The 24,789-nt window shown below is 37.9% G+C and overlaps 1 protein-coding gene and 1 long non-coding RNA gene across 7 annotated transcripts in view; both read right to left on the bottom strand.

Annotated features, from left to right (window-relative positions):
- Positions 1-24,789, bottom strand: part of SDCCAG8 (SHH signaling and ciliogenesis regulator SDCCAG8) — a 112,424-nt gene that overhangs the window by 20,916 nt on the left and 66,719 nt on the right. For 3 of the 6 annotated variants that reach the window (XR_015731463.1, XM_087882988.1, XM_034428252.3), the window contains one exon: positions 19,946-20,077. The exons of the other annotated variants lie outside the window; for them this stretch is intronic. Coding sequence is in view for 2 of the 3 variants with exons in the window: in XM_087882988.1 (XP_087739114.1) it covers positions 19,946-20,077 (132 nt within the window). In the remaining variant the exon portion in view is untranslated. The remainder of the gene's footprint in view (positions 1-19,945; positions 20,078-24,789) is intronic. 6 annotated transcript variants of the gene reach the window in all.
- Positions 1,502-4,046, bottom strand: LOC132712042 (uncharacterized). The gene is made up of 2 exons (XR_009622754.2): positions 3,820-4,046; positions 1,502-2,044 (listed from the first exon to the last, which is right to left on the bottom strand). It is a non-coding gene; the product is annotated as an uncharacterized LOC132712042 (long non-coding RNA).

Below are 24,789 nucleotides of genomic sequence, written 5' to 3'. Positions count from 1 at the left end.
AAACTACTTTCATTCCAAAGTGCAATCCCTTAAAACACATTTAAGAAAATAAAACCAACATTTGTTTTTGCATCAGACAATTTATATAAATTTATGTAATTTTGCATAATTTATTATATACTGAATATATTGAAATGTTTCAAGACAGATTCTAGCAGATTCCATGAATTACATGCTATTAGTGTTGAGATAGATCCTATTTTGGCAGATCACATTGAGTATGTTTGAAAAGGATTTATCACATATTGATTTGTTATTTAAATTTATAGGACTGTCCAATCATTGTTTCTGAGCACCTTACAAGGATTAAAAGCAAGATAAACGGTGCCTCTTGGCCATTTACAAGACTATAGATAATGGAAAATGCCAGTGTCTAACTTCCATTTATACAAGCTATAGACAATGGAAAAACATACCACCATAGCCCAGAACATAGGCTACGACAGCCAGATTTTAGGGTTCTTATGATGGTGGTGGGGCCATGTTCACTCTTTGTCTTCCACCAGCAGTGTTCTAGATGTCTCTTCACCCATTTCATCCCCCTCAATTCCTCAGTATACCATGGGGGGGATGATACATGTTAGGAGAGGTCTCATGAGTGCAGTTCTATCCAGAGCCCTAGACATCTTTCTGTTCTAAGTAGCAATTAAGAGTTTGGAAGGACTATGCAGCAGAAGATAAAATAAATAAATATATAATCTACATTTATTATTTTCAATATGAAAAGTGTTTTAGTAACTACTATGATGAAAGTTTATAGTCACGGAAGTAGAGTTTTTATGCACTTGTTTTTTGTAATATGTATATTCCTATAATATTTTCCATATTTTGCTTGTAATACCATGGCTATCTGTCTACTACCGGTAACATCTCTAAACCTGCAGTGATCTATTAGATTTGTTTTAATATTTAAATGTATTTGGAAAAACATGTTCGTAATAGCAGTTATGAAGCCTCTTCCCTCTTTTTTCAAAGTATTTTATTCAGTGTGATTACCATCAGATGAATTGGTATGTTTAGCAAATTATAGGATATCATTTCTGGCATTATTTACTTTCCCTTATTTACTGTAAAGTTTTATACAAATGTACAAAAAAGTAAATTCTAACTTAAAGAATAACAACATAATAGTTTTCTGTTCTATGCACTTCAAATCAAATGGGATGTTTGGTTAATAATGAGAAATTCTACACATGTCTACTTAATATATATTGGACTTTACTGGGGCAACCAATAAGAATAAATTCTTATTTAGCCATGAAACACACTGGATAATCTTGTACCAATTGAAACTGAAATGTAGACTATCTTACTACTCTGTTACTTCAGATGCTAAACAACCCAAACAAAATCCATATTTTATTGTTGCAGATTGTAAGCAATTATAGGAATGTTATTGACATTAAAATACTTAAATCTTATTGCATTCTAAATTATTTCATCATTATTATGTTTCATCATAATGTAGACTTTGGTGAACTAGAGTCAGTTTCAACAAACAAATGAAAAGTTGACTTTATTTGATAGGATAACATATATGAAATATATTATAGTTAATAATTTTTTTAAAAAAAATAGAATGGCACAAAAATGTAAAAAATACTTTCTGAAACAATTCTGTGTACGATTTAAGGTAAGCAAAATTTTCTGGAAGACAAATTTGTTCGGATTTATTCCAAGTTAAATATCAGAGTAGTTGTTGCTCCTGTGAAGGTACCTGGGCAGTTTTTTTGCCCAGTTATCTGGGAATGGTTTGGCCCTGTTGCTCCTGAATATGAGTGCAAGCACTTGTGTTTTAGATCCATGCCCATCCTGGCTTGTGAAAGCTTCCTGGGAGGTGACGTGGTTGGATTCTGGGAGTGATTAATACTTCCTCATGAGAGGGGATAGTGCCCCAGTCTTTTAAGGAGGCTGTAGTCTGCCCTCTTCTTAAAAGACCATTTCTAGACTCCACCATATTGGGTTATTTTTTGTTCTATCTCTAACCTTTCCTTTTTGAAGAAGGTTGATGATTATCTGGACCACTTCCATTCAAGGTTCAGGCCTGGATATGGGATGGAAAGGACATTGGTCACACTTTTTGATTATCTCTGGCAGAAGCAGGATGGGGGTAGTACGTCCATCCTTACCCTACTTGTAATTTCATATATATCTTCTAAATAAATAAAACAAATATATACACTGTATCAGTAACATTCTTCTTTAAGGTGTCATATTTCTACTTTTCATGAGAACAAAAGTGTTGTAACAATTACAATAAATGAAAAGAGTCCCTCTTTAAGGGAGATGGATGGTTAACAATAGGATAACTAACTAACTAGCTGAATAAACATTATCAATATTTTTCATTTCCTGAAATATTGCAGTATCAAGGAAAATATGGATCATATTCTTGAGTTGGATTGATCCAATTATCCAACCAATTACAGCATTAAGGGAAAGTCAAATCCTGTAATTGGCCTATACCAGTGATGGCTAACCTTTTTGCCATCATGTGCCAGGAGCAGGGGAGGAGGGGGTCATGCGCACATGTGCCCACACCCATAATTCTATGCACCCTGACCCTGTGCATGCGCGCACGAACCCCTGCTCCCGGCACGCGATTGCGCGGATTACGTGGTGGGTCCAGTAGGCCCATTTTTCTCCCCAGGCTCCAGAGCCTTTCTAGGAGCTTGGGGAGGGCGAAAACAGCCTTCCCCACCCCCCCGGAGGCCCTGCGGAGGCCGGAAATGGCCCGTTTGCCAACTTCTGGTGGGACCGGAAGGCCCAAAAATCAGTTGGCCGGCATGCACATGCGCACCGGAGCTGAGCTCACATGTCCACCAATATGGCTCCACGTGCCATGGGCCTATACCATATATAATGGAATATTGTTAATTCTTAGACAATGGGTATAAGATACAGCCTAAATTAATAACTGATCAAAGTTCTTTTTGTATGAAATGCATATTTAAAATTCACTACTATTAAGAGGTCATCCATTTGCACGTATACGAGCTATATATTTCTTCTTTAATCTTCTTTTGAATTCATTTCAGTGAATTATCCTTGTAGTTTTTATTTTGACAGCTCTCTTTACAGCAGTAAAACAAAATGTGTGCATTGCAAATGGCAAGGATTCAAATTTCAGCTATGTTTATCCAAAATAGCACTGAACTGCTTCTGTACTTATGCTATACTGCCTACAGCCTTACGGAAGGGGAGACAGATGGGATGAATTTAGCAGGGAAACAGCTGGGGCTTGAAGTAGAGACAAGCAAAAGTTTTGCTATCAGGCTTCATTATGTATCAAGGTACCAGTAAAATGTGTATCCGTAAGGCAGCCAAAAAAAGTGTGTCATTTGACTAGTGATAATTACCTTTTCTCAACAGCTGACAATGTTCTAAGTAGCATTAAATAGGTATAATAATTAAGCAATAAGACAAGGCAGGCAGTGCTTTGCTTGGGATTATAGCTTGCCTCAGGTATGTTGCTAGGCGCAAGGCTGAAGGCTGAGTGTTTTTAGACACTTGAGAAATGTAACAATCCCTAAGAAATGTACTACCTGGAATGTCTTGCTGCTTTTAAACAGACGTCCAGAGATGTTAGACACTTCAAAATCCTGTGGATTTTGCTGACATGAAAATAAAACATTGAATGCCCAGTATCTTTTATTTCTATCTTTAAAAGACCAGTCCCTTATTTCCATACTCAATTAAAAGATTCAACATGGGTGAATATTTAATATCTATCCATTACAATGGAACATCATAATCCCCATAGCTAGCAATATTGTTTGTATTACTAATGAAATAAAGCTGTTTGTGTCAAGGTCTTACGTTTTTTGATTTATGATTTTGTAATAGTTCTGCACATTCTCAGCCACATTTCATCTCCTTCAGTATTTATCTGCATATGGATATCCAAAAAACCAGCCACCAGATAATCAATACCAGTGTTATATTATTTCAGAAAGACATGAAGAACTGTTCCATTATAGTCAATTGTTTCATTAGAACAATCTGATTTAGAATATGGCAGGCTAGCAAGAACAGCCTGTTTGATTCTGGAGCAAAAACAAAACAAAACAGGAGTTTACCAATTCAGCATAGAAGCAACTAAGTTAGAAAAACAGACAAAATGTATATTACAAGCCCTCAGTGGCCTATAATTGATTTTTTCTTAAGAGTCAAAAGAGGTATGATTATGATTTTAAAACGCTCTGAGATATTGAACATGCATTGGACTGCTACACAGAAGATTCTGTAGTAGACAAGGAGAAAAAAGAACAATTATAAACGAACTGCTTGTCGATGTTAAGTTACTAAATAGGAACAGTCTCTTACATTCTTACAATCTAATGCTTCATGTAACCAACGTAATCCATAAATGCATTTAATATCATTCTCAACCCAGATTACTTTCACAACAATATTTCACATTCCACTTATTTATACATTTTAAAAGTTCTTTCTAAAAGAAAAGATTTCAAAGTACTCTTGGTCACAAAGCAATTAAAGTAAAACCAGAAACAATCAGTGTGCCATTTAAAGAACTCTGCCAAATAGGTTGGTAATTAGATTTTATTGTTATTTGGAGTTCATATAAGGCCTATGGAAGGATCCCAATTTTGTTAAATACCCAAAGTGGATATTTGCTGTGTGAGATCTGCCGCTTACTAGTATTTACAAAACATCATACTGTGCATCTTGAAATATCAGAGGGATACCACACAGAAACTGAACTTAAACACACAGATGTATCCATAACACAGAAATGAAGACAATGAGAAAATAGTAATTAGACATCAATTTAAATACCTTCTTAAAAACAATTATTTAAAGACAAGTGAATCCGCTGGAAACTAGCTATTAAAATCAGCAAAGAGGGTTCCGTTCAGAATTATGACATAACATATACCTAAAAATAAAAGCAGAGTATTTCTGCAACACTTTTAATCAGGGTCAAATTCTTAAGTAGCTTGTGAATTAGATGCCTATTATGGGATATGGCATGCTGTTTTTGTTTAGTATTACACTGGTATCTTTCCATAAATCTGCTAAGATTGTATTGGCTCAATTCTTGGATCTTAGATCTTAGATTGGCTGCTTTCCTGAAGTTAAAGAGTTATCAAAGTACTGGTCATATAAATAAATTATGATCCTTAATTCTTCATTCAACTTAATCTATCAAAATGCTTCAAAATGAAATTAAAGTGAGATTTGACCAAAATTTAATGTAGACAACCTATCTACTTGTAGCTTAATAACACAGGCATCCTATTCTTATAGCATAAGTAATTTATTAGTTGTAAAAGTTATTTGCAAAATGAAATAATGGCACTTATGACATCTGCCTTTTCTGTCTATAGCAGAGATTTTTGGGTAGATCTATAGGAGAACCTTCACAGATGGGCTGTTTTCCTCCTTTCTTCTGCCTTTACATGTGCATAGATTCAATATATGGAGATGGTGGGAAATAGAGAAATGGGAAATATGCACTGGTTTTCCTTCTTATAATGACTCTGCTGCCTAATATATATGTAGTGGATAAGTCAGGGAAAAAACCTTGATTAGACTTTTGATCTTTTGCAATCCTATATACATGAGATCTGTATCCCACAGTAGAATGGATCATAAAAGTATGGTCATGTCTAAAGAACCATTCAAGACAATATTCCTAATTCATTCTTCAAGTAGAGTTAACCACATATTTTCTATCATTAAGAAAATTTCATTACAACAACTGACTGCAAAGGATATTAATCAACAGAATCTGATGGATTCCTTTAAGAGCTATAGCTCATGCGTGAGGAGATGAGAGAATGAGCAAAGAAGGGGAATATTAGTAAATTCACTTCTATAAAATATACACTATAAAAATATGATATCAAATATTACATGTACCACAGTGAAATAGATTTCATAAATGCTATGCTTGCTTTCAATTCTGAAAAGGCCACCACTCCAGGTATTTGGCTGCCAATACAACCCAGAAGCATAATACACATTTGACACATCGAGTCTTTATAATCTAACATCTATGAAATTAGACAAGATTTTTTCCTTATTTATAGTAACAGGCAAGTGCAGAGCTCTGCCATCTTGTTACACAGATGGCTGTACATTTTTTTAATTGTTAACTTACAGCCACTGATGCCTGAGGAATAGACACACATCTGCCCCAAACTGCCAATTCTCTAAGCTTTTCTTTTGAACTATGGTACTCAAAAGAGATCAAGTAGGTGTTAGAAGCCAATTTTAAAAGCAAAATATTGGTCATATACATAGACATACAGTAGACAAAGCTCCATAGACAGCAAAAACCTCTTTTGGATTTGCACATACCAGGTTAACTAATCAACAAATACTCACTGAATATAAAATATTATTTGAACGGATGTTTTTAATTGTTACCACATCATGGAAATAGCTGGTATTAATTACATGTGTGACTGATTCATATAGAAATAAAAACATGAATGTTTTTAAAATCTCTTGTCTTAGGAGCTCTCTTTTCCCTGAGGCACTGATACATTAATTCTTCTACATGAATACAAGCAAATTTATTTTAGTTATATTTTGATCTAAGAAAAAGAAAACATATAACATTTAGACAAATTCCAGTGAATGTTTATGGAGATTCTCAGTCTTCCAGGTCATGGTTTTCCCAAAGATGCTTTTTCAAGAGGCAACTGGACTTTCTGGTTTTTCTTTGAAGACGTTTCGCTTCTCATCCAAGAAGCGAAACATCTTCAAAGAAAAACCAGTTGCCTCTTGAAAAAGCACCTTTGAGAATATTCTAATGAACTTGCATAATTACAGCAATCTAACCATGACAGTGGTTACAAAACCCCGTAGTTGTAAATATTTTTAATCAGGAATCAAAATTTAAGGAAATCATTAATACATACAGGATTGCATTAGACAATCCTGCCAATATCACTAATTTGTAAAGTTTTTTTTTAAATCAAAACTGGATTTATGGCACTCCCAGCCAATTATATTTTTCTTAGTGTGATAACTCTGGTTTTATGTCATTACAAATAATTATAAGCGACTTTTCAGATAATCAACTTTAAAATATTATTTAAAAGAGTAATTTACATCAGGAGTCTCCAAACCCCGGGCTGTGGCCCATTCGGAACAGGGCCATGCAAGCAGGTGAGAGGATGCATGAAGCTCCATCTGCCACTTGCATAGAACCATACCCTTCTCTCCTCTCCCCGCTGGTCCACCAAGCTGGAAAGGTTGAGGACCGCTGATTTACATGAAGCATGTGTTTCATCAAGTAAAATTGAACATTTAATTGTAGTTAGACCTCACTTTTGAAAAATTAACATTTGGACAAAAAATACTATAAAAAACTTGAATAGACTAAGATATAGTTGCTATTCTGAAGGAAGAAGTAGAAAATATGCTCATAGAGCACCTGTTTGGAAAAGATTTATCACTTGGTTTCTTAGTATCTGCCTGGTACCTGCAACAAGAAGGTGGAACTGGTGGAGCACGTTAGTTAGTTTCTTAAAACATCAATCCTGGGTGATTAGCAATATCTATCTGCTACAGGGGTGGGTTCTAAATTTTTTTACTACCGATTCTGTGGGCGTGGCTTACTTTGTGGGCGTGACTTGATGGTCATGTGACTGGGTAAGCGTGGCCAACTCAATATCACTTATGTCAAGGGGTGCCTCACCTGGCCCCTCTCCTCCCAGCCATTCCTTGTCACACCCAGCCTCAACGTACCTAGTTCTGTAAAAATGTTCACCTTTTTTCAACTTTATTATCTACATACCATAGATGCACTTTCATGTACCACTGAAAGGAGGAAATGGCTCACATGCTTTGCCCAAGAATGTGATAGGCAACAGGCTTTTAAGGGGCTGCCAGAAAGAAGGGTGGGCAATGTATTTTCCAAAGCACCAGTGAAGGCAAAACAAGAAACAAAGGATGGAAACTGAACAAAGAGAGAAGCAACCTAAAACTAAGGAGAAACTTCCTGACAGTGTGAACCAATATAGATGCAGAAATATTTCAGTCATAATTCACATATAAAATAGCCATTCGTGTAATACAACCTGCCTATTGTTCAAAACAGTCATTAGTATTATGGCTGATGTTTGACAGCAAGCCTAAAAGTCAAAGATTACAAGAGTGCTTACAAGCATATTAAGATAGACTTATGCAGTGGTGGATTTCAAAATTTTTTACTACTGGTTCTGTGGGTGTGGCTTGATGGGTGTGGGGTAACAGGGGAAGGTTACTGCAATATCCCCATTCCCTCCCTACTCTAGGGGAAGGTTACTTCAAAATCCCCATTCCCTTCCCACCCCACTAACCTGCTCTGGGAAGGAATCAAACTCCCCCCTCTTCATTTCCCCAAATAAAATATTACTCATAAGAAAAGCAAGGAAAAATCAAGCTGCTAAGGAACCTGCCTGATACTCATTCCACATTCCTGCCAGCTGCATAAAGGAAACTTTGTAAGAAGGAAACAGCTACCGGTGCTTAGAGATAATAGAAGGTGGAAGCCGGAAGTTTGGTTCCATCTAAAAGCAGGCAGAAAACTCATTGAAGACAGGATATTTCACAATGGAAATCGCCCAAACTTTTTTAGAAACACAAAGCCCATGTTGCACAAACCCCAAAACTTCAAAACATACAACCATGTATGAATCCCTTCTCTTATCCAGTTTGCTGTCCAGCTGACCCAGAAACGAACTGCTGAATGTCACCGCTTCTACAAGTAAGAACTTCCCTCTAGCAGCTGCTTCTTGGCTTGTCAATTTAAAGCGACTGCGTCTTTATTTCCCCCCCTTCTTCTTTGCCAAGTGATCTCCTGGCTGAGAAGCGTTCCTGATTTTTTCCTTTTAGCCGATCAGTTGGGAGGCTTCTCAATTTAAAGCGACGGTGTCTTGTTTTTTTCCCTCTTTGTCAAGTGAGCTTTGATATTTTCCTTCTAGCTGATCAGCTGGGAGTCGGGAGGCAGCGAATAGATTGGGGGCAGGGGCAGGCAGAAGTGGTACTTACTGGTTCTCCGAACTACTCAAAATTTCCACTACCAGTTCTTTGGAACCAGGAAGAACCAGTAGCAACCCACCACTGATCTGCTAGGATGAAATAACACCCTGCACAACTAAAAGATCACAACAAAAAAAATACATGATTACACTTTGGGGTTAAGACAGTGGTGAAATCCTCCGTGGTTTGCTACCGGTTGCTGCCCGTGCATGTGTGGTGTGTACAAAACGCACGCTGCATGCAGTGTGCGCCAAACACATGCTGCATGCATGCGCATGTGCAGTGTGCACCAAACACGCGCTTCATGCGGAAAAAGGACACTTTTTCAGGTAGGTAGAACAGCAATGGGGGGGGGGGACAGCTGTACCGTGCTATTTAGATTCGCTAGAAAGCAGGATTTCCTGCTTTCTAGCGAATATAAATTGCGTGGCACAGCTGATTGTTGGAAATACCGGTTCGGACCAACCGGTAACTTTTTTTTACTACCACTTTGGTGAACCAGTAGCTTTTATCAGTACCAGTTCGCCCGAACCGGTGTGAACTGGTAGGATTTCACCACTGGGTTGAGATAAGAAAGAAATGTTAGATCTTCAGTGTATGAGAGGTGTTTAGTGTGTGAGAATTAGGATGAGCAATTACTACAGTACTGAAAATTCAGATAAGTGGTGAAAACTGGGCTAGGCTGAACAGATTCGAGTTTTTGCTTGTTTTAAGTTTTATGTTTGACTGTATGACTGGATCTGATTGATGACCGCATTTAAGTAATGAAAGCTTTCCACAGTTGTTTTGTCCTCTTAGGCTCAATTGTGTATCAAGACAAGGAGAGATAGGTGCTGCCATTTCAGTGATTATGTGGATATTATACTTAATTTTTACCAGTGTGGTAAAAATGACACACTGGTCATTGGGGAATGATTCATGTTCTGCTTTATTTTATCAACACAATCCTGATTATGCTGTTTGAATCAAAGTGCTGTTACTTAACACAAGAAAATAGAAAGAGCTCATTCAATAAATGCTTAATCAAATAAGTTGCTGTACAAGTAGGGTCTATGACAATTTGCCACAGCCAACTTGCCATGGCCAACTCGTCACAGCCAACTCACCACGGGACAAGAGTTACACTAATATTAAAGGAATGGTGGAATAGAACCATTAAAAAAGGATGCCAAAGGAGGGAGAAAATGAAATGTGAATGACAAAAGTTAAAATAATTTTTCATTTATTTTAAATAATTAAATTGAATTGTTCAATTGTCCCATAGCGAGTTGTCCCATGGTGAGTTGGTGGCAGTGAGTCGGCCATGGTGAGTTGTCCCATTCTGATACAAATAGCGTGTGTGACTGAAGCTGGTTGAGTGAAGATGAAAGTTTCAAACAGATTCAACTCTGTTCATCAGATTTCTTGAATGACAGTCTACAACAGAAGACAAAGTTCTTTGGGTCCATGTAGTAAAGCCTCACCTCATAATGAGACCGTAAGGCAACAATAGGATACGGTGATATGTTCATTTGTTTCCTGTCTTCTATTTGTATTGATAGAAGTGACATTAAAATTAATGCTGATTTTTCCTCTAACTTTTTGAAGGAAACTCAGTGAAGTTTCTCATCAGATGTAGCTTAGTACTTTATGGCTTTCGTTGTGATTATCATAGTCACAAACATGATAAGGCACATTTTCATTCCTGGTCAGAATATAACTGACTTAAATTAGTTGAAAATATCTACTGTCAGCTACAATAATTGCAATCTGCCTATTCTCAGATGAAACTAGTTTTCAAGGCTTTGGAAGATTTTCCAATCACTTAATGGATTTGGGGGATGACATGATAAGTTCACAGAATTGTTGAGTGCTCTTCTACTAAAGTCAGACATTTTGGTTTTCTGAAGAATTTAAGATATTGAGATGCTTAATGTACTTCCAGCTTGTAGAGCCATCAACCCCATAAAACTTCCCCATTTGGCACATCAGGTTTTCCCCCCCAACACCTGCAGTTTCTGACAATGACCACCTCTTTTCTTGTTTCCAGCTGTCATATTCAGTGCTGCAAAGGAAGGTTATCTGCAATGTACAGTAGAATAAATTCTTCCTACTTAAAGAAAAGTCTTATTCTGCATGTACAGGAAAAAGATGGGGCTAGAATTCCTTTCTCTGAGTGATGATGTTCTGAAACACTGCAAGACACTGAATGTATATAAACAAATCAAGACTTAGTTCAGATAAGACTGAGTTTGGTTGTCTAGCAGAAATGCAAAGTAAGACTGTAGGTATACCCTATTCAGAATTGGGCAGCATTCCCTCTGAAGCAGATTTGAAGCCTGGAGGTACGTTTAGATCCAGCACTGTGGACCAGTTGTGCCTGTTTCTGCTGGAGACATGCATGACCATAATGATGTATGCCTTAATTATCTCATGTTTAAATTAATGTAGCTATTTTTTCCAGGGGCCTGCCCTTGAAGAATGCTTGGAAAGACTCAAATCAAAAACAATGTGGTCACATTGCCTTCTTATGCAGGCTCTGTTTACCACAGTATGCTCTTCCCATACCAAATGCTCAAGTTTTCAATCCCTCTTGATCATAGCTAAAATGCAGGTCCCAGAAAATCCTAAATTATTTAGGGTCAGTCCATCTGAAAAGTATAACTTTTCATATGACCCTGTCAATTATTTAAAAATTGATTTCAGAGAATGTTTTCATCACCAAGATATGGCACACTGGCGACAAATGGAACATTTTTTTTTCATGTGGCAGAATTCCATCTGTAATCTTCCATTTCTAAGGCAATTAAGATTGGTTCTACTTTTATTTAGTGTTTGATAAGCATGTATTCTCTTGGTGGTCCTTCATAGCCATATGTTATGGTTGAGAATATGTCTATGACAATATATACTTCTACTGACAGAACACACACACACACACACACAAAACTATTAGTGAATTTGTACCAAGTGTTTTTTTTTTTTTAAGTATTTCTGGGCTTCCATAGAATAGCTTAGTGAAAAGGCACTACATCCATCACAGTTGATGAAGATTAACCAATGGAGATATCCAGCTGATTTTGTTATATTGGCAGACTTTCATTTATTAAACCCTGATATGAACTGGATAAGCATTCCATTAAGTTATAATTGCTGCTGAGTTATAAATAATGCTGAGGATCTCACCTGTCCTATACCAAATTCATACTCATTTCCTTTATATATATAAAAACTCCCTTCTCACCCTATTAAAGATATGTGTCTTTGATAGAGGTGAACCGAGAGGATCTGAGATTCTGAGGTTTTCTGTGAAGTATCTTAGCTATTCCTAGCACTGCACTCTTCTGAACAAAGAGCTCCGATGTTGTTCCTAGGAACTTTTGGAGCCACTCTTCCAGCTTAGAAGTCATGGGATCAAGGGGTCCTACCACTTGGACCATTTTGGCCTTTACTATCCATATCCACTCCATTTCCTCCTTCAGGCCTTGGAACTTCTCCAGCTTCTCATATTGCTTCTTCCTGATGTTACTGTCCCATGGCACTACTACATTGTGCAGATGTTCTTGTACACAGTGCCAGCTACTTGGTTCTGCCATTCAGTGCATGTTGTACCTACCTGCATCTTACACCCTGCTACCATATGTAGGACTCTTTCTCTTTATATTATAGATATTATCTATGATTTTTATATAATATATAACATTTTTATTAAGAGTTTTAAGAACAAGAAAAATAACACTTACAAACTAAAGAACAAGAATGGAGAAAGAGAAAGAGAAAGAGAAAGAGAAAGAGAAAGAGAAAGAGAAAGGGGGAGATTAAAAAAAGCTAAAAATGCAAAAAGAAAATGTAAGAGATAAAAAATATAGATAAAAGATGAAAAGTAGAAAAAAGAAAACAAAAAAAGATATAAATATCTTTTTAATAAGGTAAAATAAGAATAATTTATCATCTTCACTGCAGCTATAAGTAGTTATATTTTAACCTCTCCCTCTCTAAGGTTATGTCATGACTCTCTTCTTTCCATAGTCTATTCATCCAATCATCTAATCATCTAAACCATAAATCACATGTTAAGTTTTTTTTCTTCTTTTTTATGCAAAAAGTCATTAAGAGATTTCCAGTCAGTTATAAATGTGGTTATTGTCTTTTCTGTAATCAAATAAGTCAATTGCAGAAAATTCTGTCATCTTCACAAAGCATTGCTCTATTGTAGGAAAGGAAGGAAAGAAGTCCTGCAGATTTTATGTAACTGACTATAGGGGAGGGCACTCATCTCAGTTTCAAGAGCCATTTTGCTAGCGCTGTCTGAAGACATTTCTGTGATCATGTGGCCAGCATAATGTCATGGAATGCTGTTTCCTCCCCACCAAAGTGGTACCTATTTATCTACTTGCATTTGCATGTTTTCGAGTTGCTAAGCAAAGGCTCATCCCGTTGCATGACACTTGGATCTCAAATCTGGGCTGTTGGTTTCCAGCTGACAAGCTCAGCGTCTTAACTGCTGAGTCACCACACCACTCTCTATCCTGGAGATATTGTCGAAAATTTTCCATCTTTGGCATACCATCATGTTGAAGTAATCACATATAAAAATAGTGTTCCATGACTCTTTTCTGTTTATCCACCAATCCCAGGAGAAAAAGTTCTGGTTTCAATTAAATAATACCAGTATTTAAAATCCTAGGAATCTATATGTATTTGAGCCTAAATTTTTCAAGCTTTTTTACAGGTCCAAGATGATAAAATGACTTTTGTTATTTTTCACATTTCCAACACAAATTTGAAGTATTTTTAAGATTCTACATTTTTCTAGTGTCATATACCTACAGTACATCATATTATAAACATTTTCTTTAAGATTATAACATAATGTAAATTTTAATCCTTTCAACTACATATTTGACTGAAGTGATGCTGTGACTGCGCTTTTGTAGTGCTGCCTGGAGGCTGTGGGGGCCTGATGGGGGACAACAGGCTTAAGCTGAACCCTGGTAATGGTAACTTTGATAATGTAGGTATGTGGAGCCTCAGCATCTGGAGGCTTAAAATCTTTAGTTCTGGGTGGGGTGGGCACCACCCCAAAGATACCCAATGCGGGGTCATAAACTCCTGCTCAAAGAGCAGGTGCCAGGGCTAGGAGAGCCTTCACACAACTGCATGTGGTACACCAATTGCACCCTTTTCTGCATGGTGAAGTCCTGCACTGAGTCACTCAGGCCCTGATCATCTCCCGCTTGGATTACTACAACATGTTGTACATGGTCATGAGGGACTTTAACCTCCCGTCCACGGGTGAGGCATCCGAGGTGGCTCAGGAGTTCATGGCTTCCATGACAGCCATGGACCTGACCCAGCTAATTCATGGCCTTACGCACAGGGGGGGAAACACACTGGACCTGGTTTTTGTCTCTGGACAGTGGTTGAGTGATCTTGAGATAGGGGACATAGTCATTGAGACCTTGTCATGGTCGGATCACTCTCTCCTTCGCCTTGACCTTTGAACCGTGGTACCCCGCCACAGGGAGGCGGAACCAGTAAGATGGTACCGCCCCAGGCGCCTGATGGAACCTGATAGGTTCCAGATGGAGCTTAGGCCAATCCCCGAGGATCTTGCACACGCCTCGACCGGAGACCTAGTGGCCGCCTGGGATAGGGCGGCCGCTGGAGCTCTGGATCAAGTCGTGCCTTTGCGGCCTCTGACCTGGCGCCGTTCTCACCTGGCTCCTTGGTTTACCGAGGAGCTGAGGGAGATGAAGCGCCGAAAAAGACGCCTAGAGAGTAGTTGGAGGGCTAGTCTTTCTGAATTGGACCGGACACTGGTAAGATCTCATATTAAGTATTACCTAGTGGAGATAAAAGCAGCAAAGTGTACCCATTTTGCTGCTTTTATTGCGTCATCAGATAATCACCCGGCTGCCCTGTTTAGGGTGACCCTCTCCCTGCTCCACCAGGAAGCGCGGGAGGACCCCTTGGAGGGAAGAGCCGAGGATTTTGTTCAATATCTGCATGACAAAATCACTCAGATTCGGGAAGGTCTGGACTCCGACTGGGTAGGTCCAGCGAGGGGGACGGAGGAAGGTCTTGAGAATGTTATCTGGGACAAGTTTGATCCTGTGACCCCAGATGACGTGGACAGGATTCTGGGTAGATTGAACGCGACCACATGTTTGTTGGACCCGTGTCCCTCCTGGTTAGTATTGGCTTCTGGGAGGTGACGCGAGGCTGGCTCCAGGGGATTATAAATGCTTCATTGGGTGAGGGTGCCTTCCCCGCCACCTTGAAGGAGGCGGTGGTGAGGCCTCTCCTCAAGAAGCCTTCCCTGGACCAGGCAGTATTGGCTAATTATCGTCCAGTCTCCAACCTTCGCTTTATTGGAAGGAAGGAATAAGGAATATAGGATAAGGAAACGGCATTGGTCACGTTGGTTGATGATCTCTGGAGGGCTCGGGACAGGGGTTGCTCCTCTGTCTTGGTCCTGTTAGATCTCTCAGCGGCTTTTGATACCATCGACCATGGTATCATGCTGCACCGGTTGGAAGAGTTGGGGGTGGGAGGGACCGTACTACGGTGGTTCTCCTCCTTTCTCTCCGACCAGTCGCAGTCCATGTTGACAGGGGGGCAGAGGTCGACCCCGAGGCCCCTCATATGTGGGGTGCCGCAGGGATCGGTCCTCTTGCCCCTTTTGTTCAACATTTATGTAAAGCTGCTGGGCGAGATCATCCGTGGTTTCGGGGTGAAGTACCATCAGTACGCTGACGACACCCAGCTGTACATCCCCCAACGATGCCCTTGAAGTGATGTCCCGGTGCCTGGAGGCCGTACGGATCTGGATGGGGAGGAACAGGTTCAGGCTCAACCCATCCAAGACTGAGTGGCTGTGGTTTCCGACGCCCCGATATAGTCAGCTGGTGCCATCGCTGACTATTGGGGGCGAATCATTGGCCCCCACGGAAAGGGCTCGCAACTTGGGCATCCTCCTGGATTCACGGCTGTCTTTAGAAGAGCACTTGATGGCCGTGACCGGGAAGATTTTTCATCAGGTCCACCTGATCCGCCAGTTGCGTCCTTTTCTAGATCGGGACTCCCTACACACAGTCACTCATGCCCTCGTCACCTCTCGTCTGGACTATTGTAACACTCTCTACATGGGGCTCCCCTTGAGGTGCACTCGGAGGCTCCAACTGGTGCAGAGTGCGGCCGCGCAAGTGGTTATGGGAGCAACGTGGAGCTCCCATGTAACACCTCTCCTGTGCGAGCTGCACTGGCTCCCGGTGGTCTTCCGAGTGCGCTTCAAGGTTCTGGTTATCACCTTTAAAGCACTCCATGGCTTAGGACCTGGTTATCTACGGGACCGCCTGCTACCACCAATAGCCTCCCACCGGCCAGTACGCTCCCATAGAGAGGGGCTCCTCCAGGTGCCGTCGGCCAAACAATGTCAACTGGCGGCCCCTAGTGGGAGAGCCTTCTCTGTGGGGGCACCTACGATCTGGAACGAGCTCCCCCCGGAGATACGGAGGATCCCGGATCTGCGCACCTTCCGTCGCGCGCTTAAAACTTTTTTATTTCATCAAGCTGGCCTGGCCTAAATCTTCTCCCCTTTTAAATATAAATTTTAAATACAAATTTTAATTTGTTTTAAATTATGGGGTATTTTCAATTCAGCCAAATTATTTAATTCGTTTTTAATCTATTTTAAATTTTTGTATTTCTGTGTTTTATCTTGTGGCTGTTCACCGCCCTGAGTCCTTCGGGAGAAGGGCGGTATAGAAATTTAATAAAATAAATAAATAAATAAAAATGGGCTATCCTTGAAGAATTTTTGGAAGCATGAAGCAGTGCAGACAGTTTTGAAGGCCCAAGGATGGCAATGTAATACCATGAGCTGCACTGGCTGTTTCTGGATGCAATTCAAGGTATTGGTTATTATCATTAAAGTTCTTTATGGTTTGGCTCCAGGATACCTTTGGAAATGTCTTTCCCCAATGGGAAACTGACCTGCCCATTGATGCTGGCAGAAGGAGTCTACTGTGGATCCATAGGCCAAAGGATTTCAGTTGGTGAGATCCAGGAGAAGAGCCTTTTCTGCCACGGCCATCACCCTTTGGAATATCTTGCTGCAAGGAAGTAAGTCTAACAACAAGCTACAATACCCAATTTCAGATAAGATAGATCTAATCCTCCTCTTTCCTTTGCAATTTGTAACACCTTATATTTAACTTGTAGGTTTTTCTCTGGCTGTACAAACGTAGATGTATCTTTTTGACATTGTTTTATGGTACATCAGTTGCCAAAACACTTATTGTCTGAAACAAAAATATCACAGAGATTCTCCCTAATAGTGACAATTGTAGTTTTTCCCATCTTAGTCCATAGTCATTTCCCAGTGATCTTTGCAGTGATGAAAGAATGCAAGGATTATTTTAATCAGGTTTATTATGCAAACATTTATATTGAAACATGGTAAAGTCCATTGAAAGAAAATTTTAAATAATCAGAAACATAAAGTAACTGCCATGAATCAAAGATAATTTTAGCCAACTATTTGTGCAGACTAGGCTCTAAATAAAATGCTACTGTAGTCAAAAAGATTTAGATTACACCAAGACTGTGCAACTTCTGTTGGCATAATGATGTACTAGTCTTTGTGTGGCATATTGAGAGGATAGCTGAAAAAGTGGACAAGCCAAGTTCAAGAATTTTAAGGGATAAAATAGATGATGCGCACACCTATAAATCTTAAGGCACTCATTTTAATCCTCCAAAATCCTCAAAAAATGCAACCTCTCCGAAAGTTTGGGCTTGTATACCACTTAAGGGGAATATGAAAAATATTGTTTGGTATTGGAAATAATTTCTATTATAGACATATTTTAGAAACTATCTGTTATTTGTACAGAGAGAACATATATCCCTGAGATGTCTGTGGAATTTATAAAAACTTCTTGCCACCAAATTTTCTCCTATTAGGAAAGCTTCACTAGTAGCCATTAACTTTTTAAGTTAATAATGATCCCTTCTTTTTTAGAATCATATAAAGATTCTTGAATTTGCTTCATATGTATTTGAAGTCTGCTATGAAATTCATTTAGTTTGAGATTCTAAAATTAAAAATTAACTTCTAAGGTATTTGATGTATGTCTTGTCCCAATTACAGCTTTTATGTTCACTTTACATCATTTCCTAATTTTTCTTCAGTTTCTTCTTTTAAATTATAATCACCTTCCAAGTGAATAAATCTGTTTACATTTTGTTTCAAATCTTCAGTATCATTTAGAATTAAAGAATTGCTTTGTATTTTTTTCTCCATATAGATTACCTGGAATATAATCTTTAAAAAAAAACAATTATATTTCATGTTTAAAAGCTGTGACTGATTTCTGTATGTTGGGTGCAAAAGATATTCTGAGTAGTACACTATTGCAATGATTCTATCCATTTAAAAGAAGTTAAATTCTTTGGACTCTACAAGTTCTTCAACATATGGAATAAAGAGTTAACGTAAAATATTTTGTATATAGTTTATTCCAGTGTTTTCACTGCTCCACTCAGATTCTTATAATAGCAGAATATCATGATTAGACCAAGTACAAATGGGCACAGGAAGACAAAGCCTATTGAACTGATTAAACATATCAAACATTCAAATATTTCTGGGAGTTGTTATTTATCCTAGTAAGAAAAGAAGGATTACATGCATATCCCTGCCACATTTTCTATCTTTCCTTTCAGATTATCTTTTGGGTTAAATTGGGCTGCAACTGCAATTCTTCTATATTGGGAAATCAAAAGAAACCACCACAATATTAAAGACCCTAATTCAAAGCCAAGGATCTACAAAGCCAGCAGCTACAGAATAACAATAAAAGTCACTTTCTAAAGATAGGTAGAACGCAGAATCTGATACTATTTCCCAACCAATTGTGAGGATATAAATGTATGGTAGAAAAAAATCTGAAGAGTTCAAATCTCCTCCTTTATTAAAGCTATAACAAAAGCTTTATGAAATGTTTGAAATGGAAGAGTGAGGCATTTTGGTGAACTGATATCAACTGCCTCTATTTTGGGGGGACAGAGTAAACACATATTGTCACAAGCAGTAATATCTGAAATACTGGTAGGTAACATATTCGTAAGGAAATATTCCAAACCTTAGATTAAATCAATAATGTAGTGAACAACAAATCTAGTGCTGTTTTACAACTTAATAAGTTCTGATATGAATATTACCAAGAGGACTGAAAATGAGGCCAAACGATTATAAATGACAAGATATATAAACAGCAAGTAAGACATTTAGAAATTCAGTGAGAGGAAAAAACTGAAGAAGTGGCATTTCTTAAACAGATGTAAGGGTGACTGCAGATGGCATGTTAGAGAAGGTCAGCTGCCTCAGAGGCAATAAACAAGAAAGTTGATTTGTGATTGAACACAAAGAAGAATAATCCAAAAAAGGGAGCGAGTAGCCTGGATAAAAAAAAAATTAAAATATTCTAAATTTTCAGCAATTATTCTTCTGCATTATTAATACCAGGTCATATACATTAGAAACTAAGTCTCATGGCAAATGTAGATGAAGAGACATACCTATGTTGACCAGACTGGTTTAAAGGAGGCAACAATCCTGTCTCTCATAGCCACAGAGTGATATGGAGCTCTGCCTCAACTGGAGAGTTTTTTTTTTTTTTTTTAAAGATGTATGTTTTACACACACTTACACACATCTGTATTTTTTTAAAAGTCTATTGAAATATAGTTGCTGACAAAGACACAGAAATGATTTATTGGAGGCAAGCATATTTGAATATAATTTGGACTGCATTTGTATTTGAATTTTTTTATCTGTTAAATTTTTTAAAATTAAGCAATTACCTAAAATATTGATAATGCTTTTGAGATGAAAAGTATAGGAGCATCAGTTTTGTTATACTAAACCGCACAGGGATAAATTAATAAATCTCCCTACCTTAGCTTCATTTTCTCATGCATCCTTCCATGCTGGATACACTGATCCTCCAATTCATCATGCCTTTTCTGCACCTTTTCCAGTCTGTCATGGATGTACTCATTTTCCTGACTAAGCTGGCTGATTTCCGACCTAGAGAATTAAGAACACTGATGATGGATGTTGCCAGATTTTATCATGCAGTGTATCATCAACTTAACAACTCTATACTTCACATCTGCATCTTTCCTCAGAGCAGAGAATATCAAAACGTACTCTGGCAGTACTGTTGCATAGCTGGGGATATAACTCTACCAGAATCTGCAACTTAAAGCCTATATTTAGACCAGCACTGGCTTAGATAATAGGTGTCATAGTCTAATTTAGAGGACACTAAGAAGTAAAAGGCTGAACTATTGTTGCCAGGGGTATGGGGGTTTATTGGCTTTTGTATTGGGGTTTCATCTTTGTAAGCTGCCCAGAGTCACTGTGAGTGATTTGGGCAGCCATGTAAGTTTATTAAATAAATAAATAAATAAATATAAAATAAATTAAAATAAAATAAACCACAGACTTTTTTTGGGAAGTTCGTTACACTAGGGAATAACTATGAGAAACTACCTTATATAATTTCATTTACTTTGCAGGAAGGTGTTATAGTTTTCTTTTCAGTGCCACAAAACTGCAGGAACCACATTAGGTGGGCCTGAGGGGGCAGACCTTCTGTGCCATGGTAACTGCATTATGGGACATTCCCCCCCCCGCCCCCAAAGTGAGGTAATCTCCATCCTTATTATTTTCTGGAAGTCCCTCAATACCTGGCTATGTCATTTGGCCTGAAGGTTTCAGGAGACTGGTGAAATCTTGAGGTGGCTTTCTTACTGATCTTAATCTCTTGTGTGTTTTATGTTTTATGTTTATTTTTGTCTGCTTTAGGCATGCTTATTGTTTTCATATTTTTTGCTGTATGGTACCCAAAGTCATTTCTTGTGAGGTTTGATAAATAAATAATTAATTTGATAAATCAATCAATCCTAAGCATATTTCATAGAAAAGACGTTCCACCAAATTCTGTGAACCTCAGATTAAAAATATGGCATGGCACTAATAATTTTGAAGACTGGAGTCACAGAATATATAGTTTAAATAATAAAAGAGTTATTGTAGCAAATAATTAAGCCCACAATTCTGTCATTTCACTCACACATTTTCTTTGTGATGTAGGCACTGCAATGTTACTGAAATACCACATCTGCAAAATCTAGCACAAAACATTCGTAAATCTTTATCCATCAAGAAGCCAGCGTACATGTAGTCCTCAACCTTTGACCCCAAAATTTCTATTGCTAACCAAGATAGTTGTTAAGTGAGTTTTGCCCCATTTTATGACCATTTCTGCCATAGTTTTAAGTGAAACACTGCTGTTACGTTAGTAACATGGCTGTTAAGTGAATCTGGCTTCCTCATTCCACTTTGCTTGTCAGAAGGTCACAAAAGGTTGATCAATTGACCCTGAGACACTGCAACCGTTGTTATAAATACATGCCAGTCATCAAGCATCCAAATTTTGGTTACAGGACCATGGGAATGCTGTAAAGATCATACATGAAAAATAATCATGACACTTTTTAAAGTGCTGTTTTAACTTCAAATGGGCACTAAATAAATGGTTGTAAGTCAAGGATGTTGTAAATCACTCCATGCACATTTAGCTTAAAAAGCCAGTTTTGTCCCTTTAATTTTGACAGACATACAAAAATTTCGCACAAAATATTTGGTTCACTATCGTTGCTTTCCTATTCATCAGAAACTTAGCATTTTAGCGTAATATAATTAAATGTAAGGTAGCTTCTATTTCTTTTGATGGAGATTAGGACAAAAAGAAAAGATATCACAGTTGTGGCTTACTTTTCCGCACAAGTTCAGTTTTAGCTTCTGATTCTCTAGCTTTGCAAGACACTCCTGGTGTTTAACTGTAATGACTGCAGTCATCCAATGCAGCATCAATTGAACATGCAGAAAAACAGTTCAACCGGGTGCATGTTCTTTACTTCAATTAAACTCACACAGTTGGATGCCTACTGTTGCCAAAATGGTAATATAATTTATCCATTATAGGGAAACAGTAAAACTACACTAAAAGTCATTTAACAATATTTATAACACCATAAAAACAGTGTTAAAATATATGGACTGCAATGTGCACCAAAATTATAAAATTTGTTTCTCATAATCGGTGATTAAAAACAGGATCGTTTCTCTAGCTTCAATACACTCAACCCTGGTGACAGATTAGAATTCAAATCTTAATGATCAATTTACAATTAACAAGATAGAAGTGAAACAAATTAAACCAACCATTATATATAACGAGACCCAATGGACTTCCATTGTTGCACTTAATTACAAAGAGCAAATCACAAATACACAATAGACAGTGTCAAGCATCAATCCACAAACCTTAGACACCACGATAATCCAAAAAAGGGGGGAAAAAATCACATAGAAAACACTGAAGTATTGTATTATTACAATTCCACGTCCTACATAGAGCTAGATGTGCAGCTGGAGGGGAGTAAGTTCAGTATGTCCAAGATCCGCCTATGTATGTGGGAAAATTTTTGCTCAAGCTAATTTTTTATTATTATAGATTCCACTGAACAATTTGCCAAAAATATTATACATTAGTGAAGGTAACAGCTAAATCCAATAAAGCTGGTCTGCTATCTATTTGTGTAAGATAACTGCATCTTTACATACCCTGGATATAATCAGTCCCAAGATATTCTATATATTAATCAATATAATTCACTTCTTGACAATCTTATCAAGAGAAGTATAAACCTTAATACATTATATTTTGTTAAACTTAAGCAGTACTACAATATACTAAAATTTCAAAGACTATTTTAAGATATTATATCCTTTTCTTGGTTCAAATGGTAGAAAAATTCTTTTTAATAAACAAAAGCACTGTGCCAACAAATAAGTATATTTAATATGGAAAACACTTTGTTTTTTGATATTAAAAAAAATTAACATTTAAGAAGCTTTGCTTGGGCCTCCTTGGTTGCGTGAAATAGTTCAAAGTGGTCTGTTAATGTCAATTATACTATATTATATTATACTATACTATAGCACCAAAACAGATATATTATATTTTTTGGAGTATAAGATACACCTCCCCCCCCCAAAAGGTAGGTGAAATGAGGACCCAGTTTGTGGGGGCAATAAGCTGACTTTGTATAAAATATACAAAAGAATGAAGGCATTGTAAGCCGCCCTGAGTCTCCGGAGAAGGGCGGCATATAAATCAAATTAAAAAAAAAAAAAAAGAGGCTGAAAATTTGGGTGCGTCTTATACGCCAAATGTAGCTTTTTCAAAGCTTTTTTTCAGCCCAAACGAGGCGCTAACAAGGCACTAGCAAGTGAAGCAATCTTCCGAGCTTTGCCTGCTCCCTCGACTCTCTGCTGTGCTTTAACAAGGTGCTAGCGAGTGAAGCGATCTCTCCATACTTTGCTCCGACTCTCAGCTGTTCTTTAGAAGCTTTTTTTCAGCCCTAATTAGGCGCTAGCCGAGTGAAGAGATCCCCCCGTGCTTTGCCTGCTTTTCTCATTGCTGCTTCCTCTCAGCTGTGCCTTAGAAGCTGTTGCGTGAGCTGCACTGGCTCCCAGTGGTCTTCCGGGTGCGCTTCAAGGTGCTGGTGCTGGTTATCACCTTTAAAGCGCTCCATGGCATCGGGCCTAGCTATCTTCAAGACCGCCTGCTGCTACCGACGACCTCCCATCGTCCCGTGCGCTCCCACAGAGAGGGCCTCCTCAGGGTGCCATCAGCCAATCAATGTAGGCTGGTGACCCCCAGGGGGAGGGCCTTCTCTGTGGGGGCACCTACCCTCTGGAATCAGTTGCCCCCAGATATAAGGAGAATCCAAGACCTTAGTGCCTTCCGCCGTGCCCTTAAAACCCACTTTTTCCAGCAAGCCGGGCTGGCTTAAGAAGAAATTTTAAATGTTTTAATTGGTTTGTATTTTTAATTTTGGGCCAAATTTATATATATTTTAATTGTTTTTTAATATTTGTATTTGTATTTTATGTTTTTTAATTCTGGCTGTACACCGCCCTGAGTCCTCAGGGAGAAGGGCGGTATATAAATAAATAAATAAATAAATAAATAAATAAATAAATAAATAAATAAATAAATAAATAAATAAATAAATAAATAAATAAATAAATAAATAAATAAATAACTAACTAACTAACTAACTAACTAACCAGCAAACTAATGTGCTGAAGCTGACCAGACTAAGGACGCTAGCCAGATGAATGCCTGGTAGGCAGATTTTCCCCCCCCTATTTTCCTCCCCAAAAACTAAGCTGCGTTTTATACTCCGGTGTGTTTTATACCCCAAAAAATATGGTAATCCTAGACCGTAAAGATAGCCAAAACCTAAAAATGTAGGAAGTAATGCACTTAACTATAATTTAATTTGCATCATTAATCTATACAAGGAAGTTTACACAGATACCTGATACCTGTAAAAATGCTTAACTTCTGATATATCTTAAGAGGCATAATCTGAGGAGAGATGGCTTTTAATTATATTCCAAATCTTATTTATAAATGTTAGTGTCAACTTGAAGGAATTTCTTAGCATTTAGAATATGCATTCATGACATAGTTAATAAGAAACATACATTAATTATTACATTTTTTCCAATCTATAGTCATTTCATACACAATCATTATTAATTTTGCCAGCAAATTATTTATTGCACAACGCAAATTTTAATAAAGAAGCAGTTTCAGAATGGATTAACCATGATTACTGACAAACTATCATATTAATTAATCACTCTAAATGTAA

This window comes from Pantherophis guttatus, chromosome 1 (assembly GCF_059756535.1).
Source record: "Pantherophis guttatus breed Tessera chromosome 1, ASM5975653v1, whole genome shotgun sequence".
Taxonomy (NCBI): domain Eukaryota; kingdom Metazoa; phylum Chordata; class Lepidosauria; order Squamata; family Colubridae; genus Pantherophis; species Pantherophis guttatus.
This window is presented reverse-complemented; position numbering and strand designations above follow the sequence as displayed.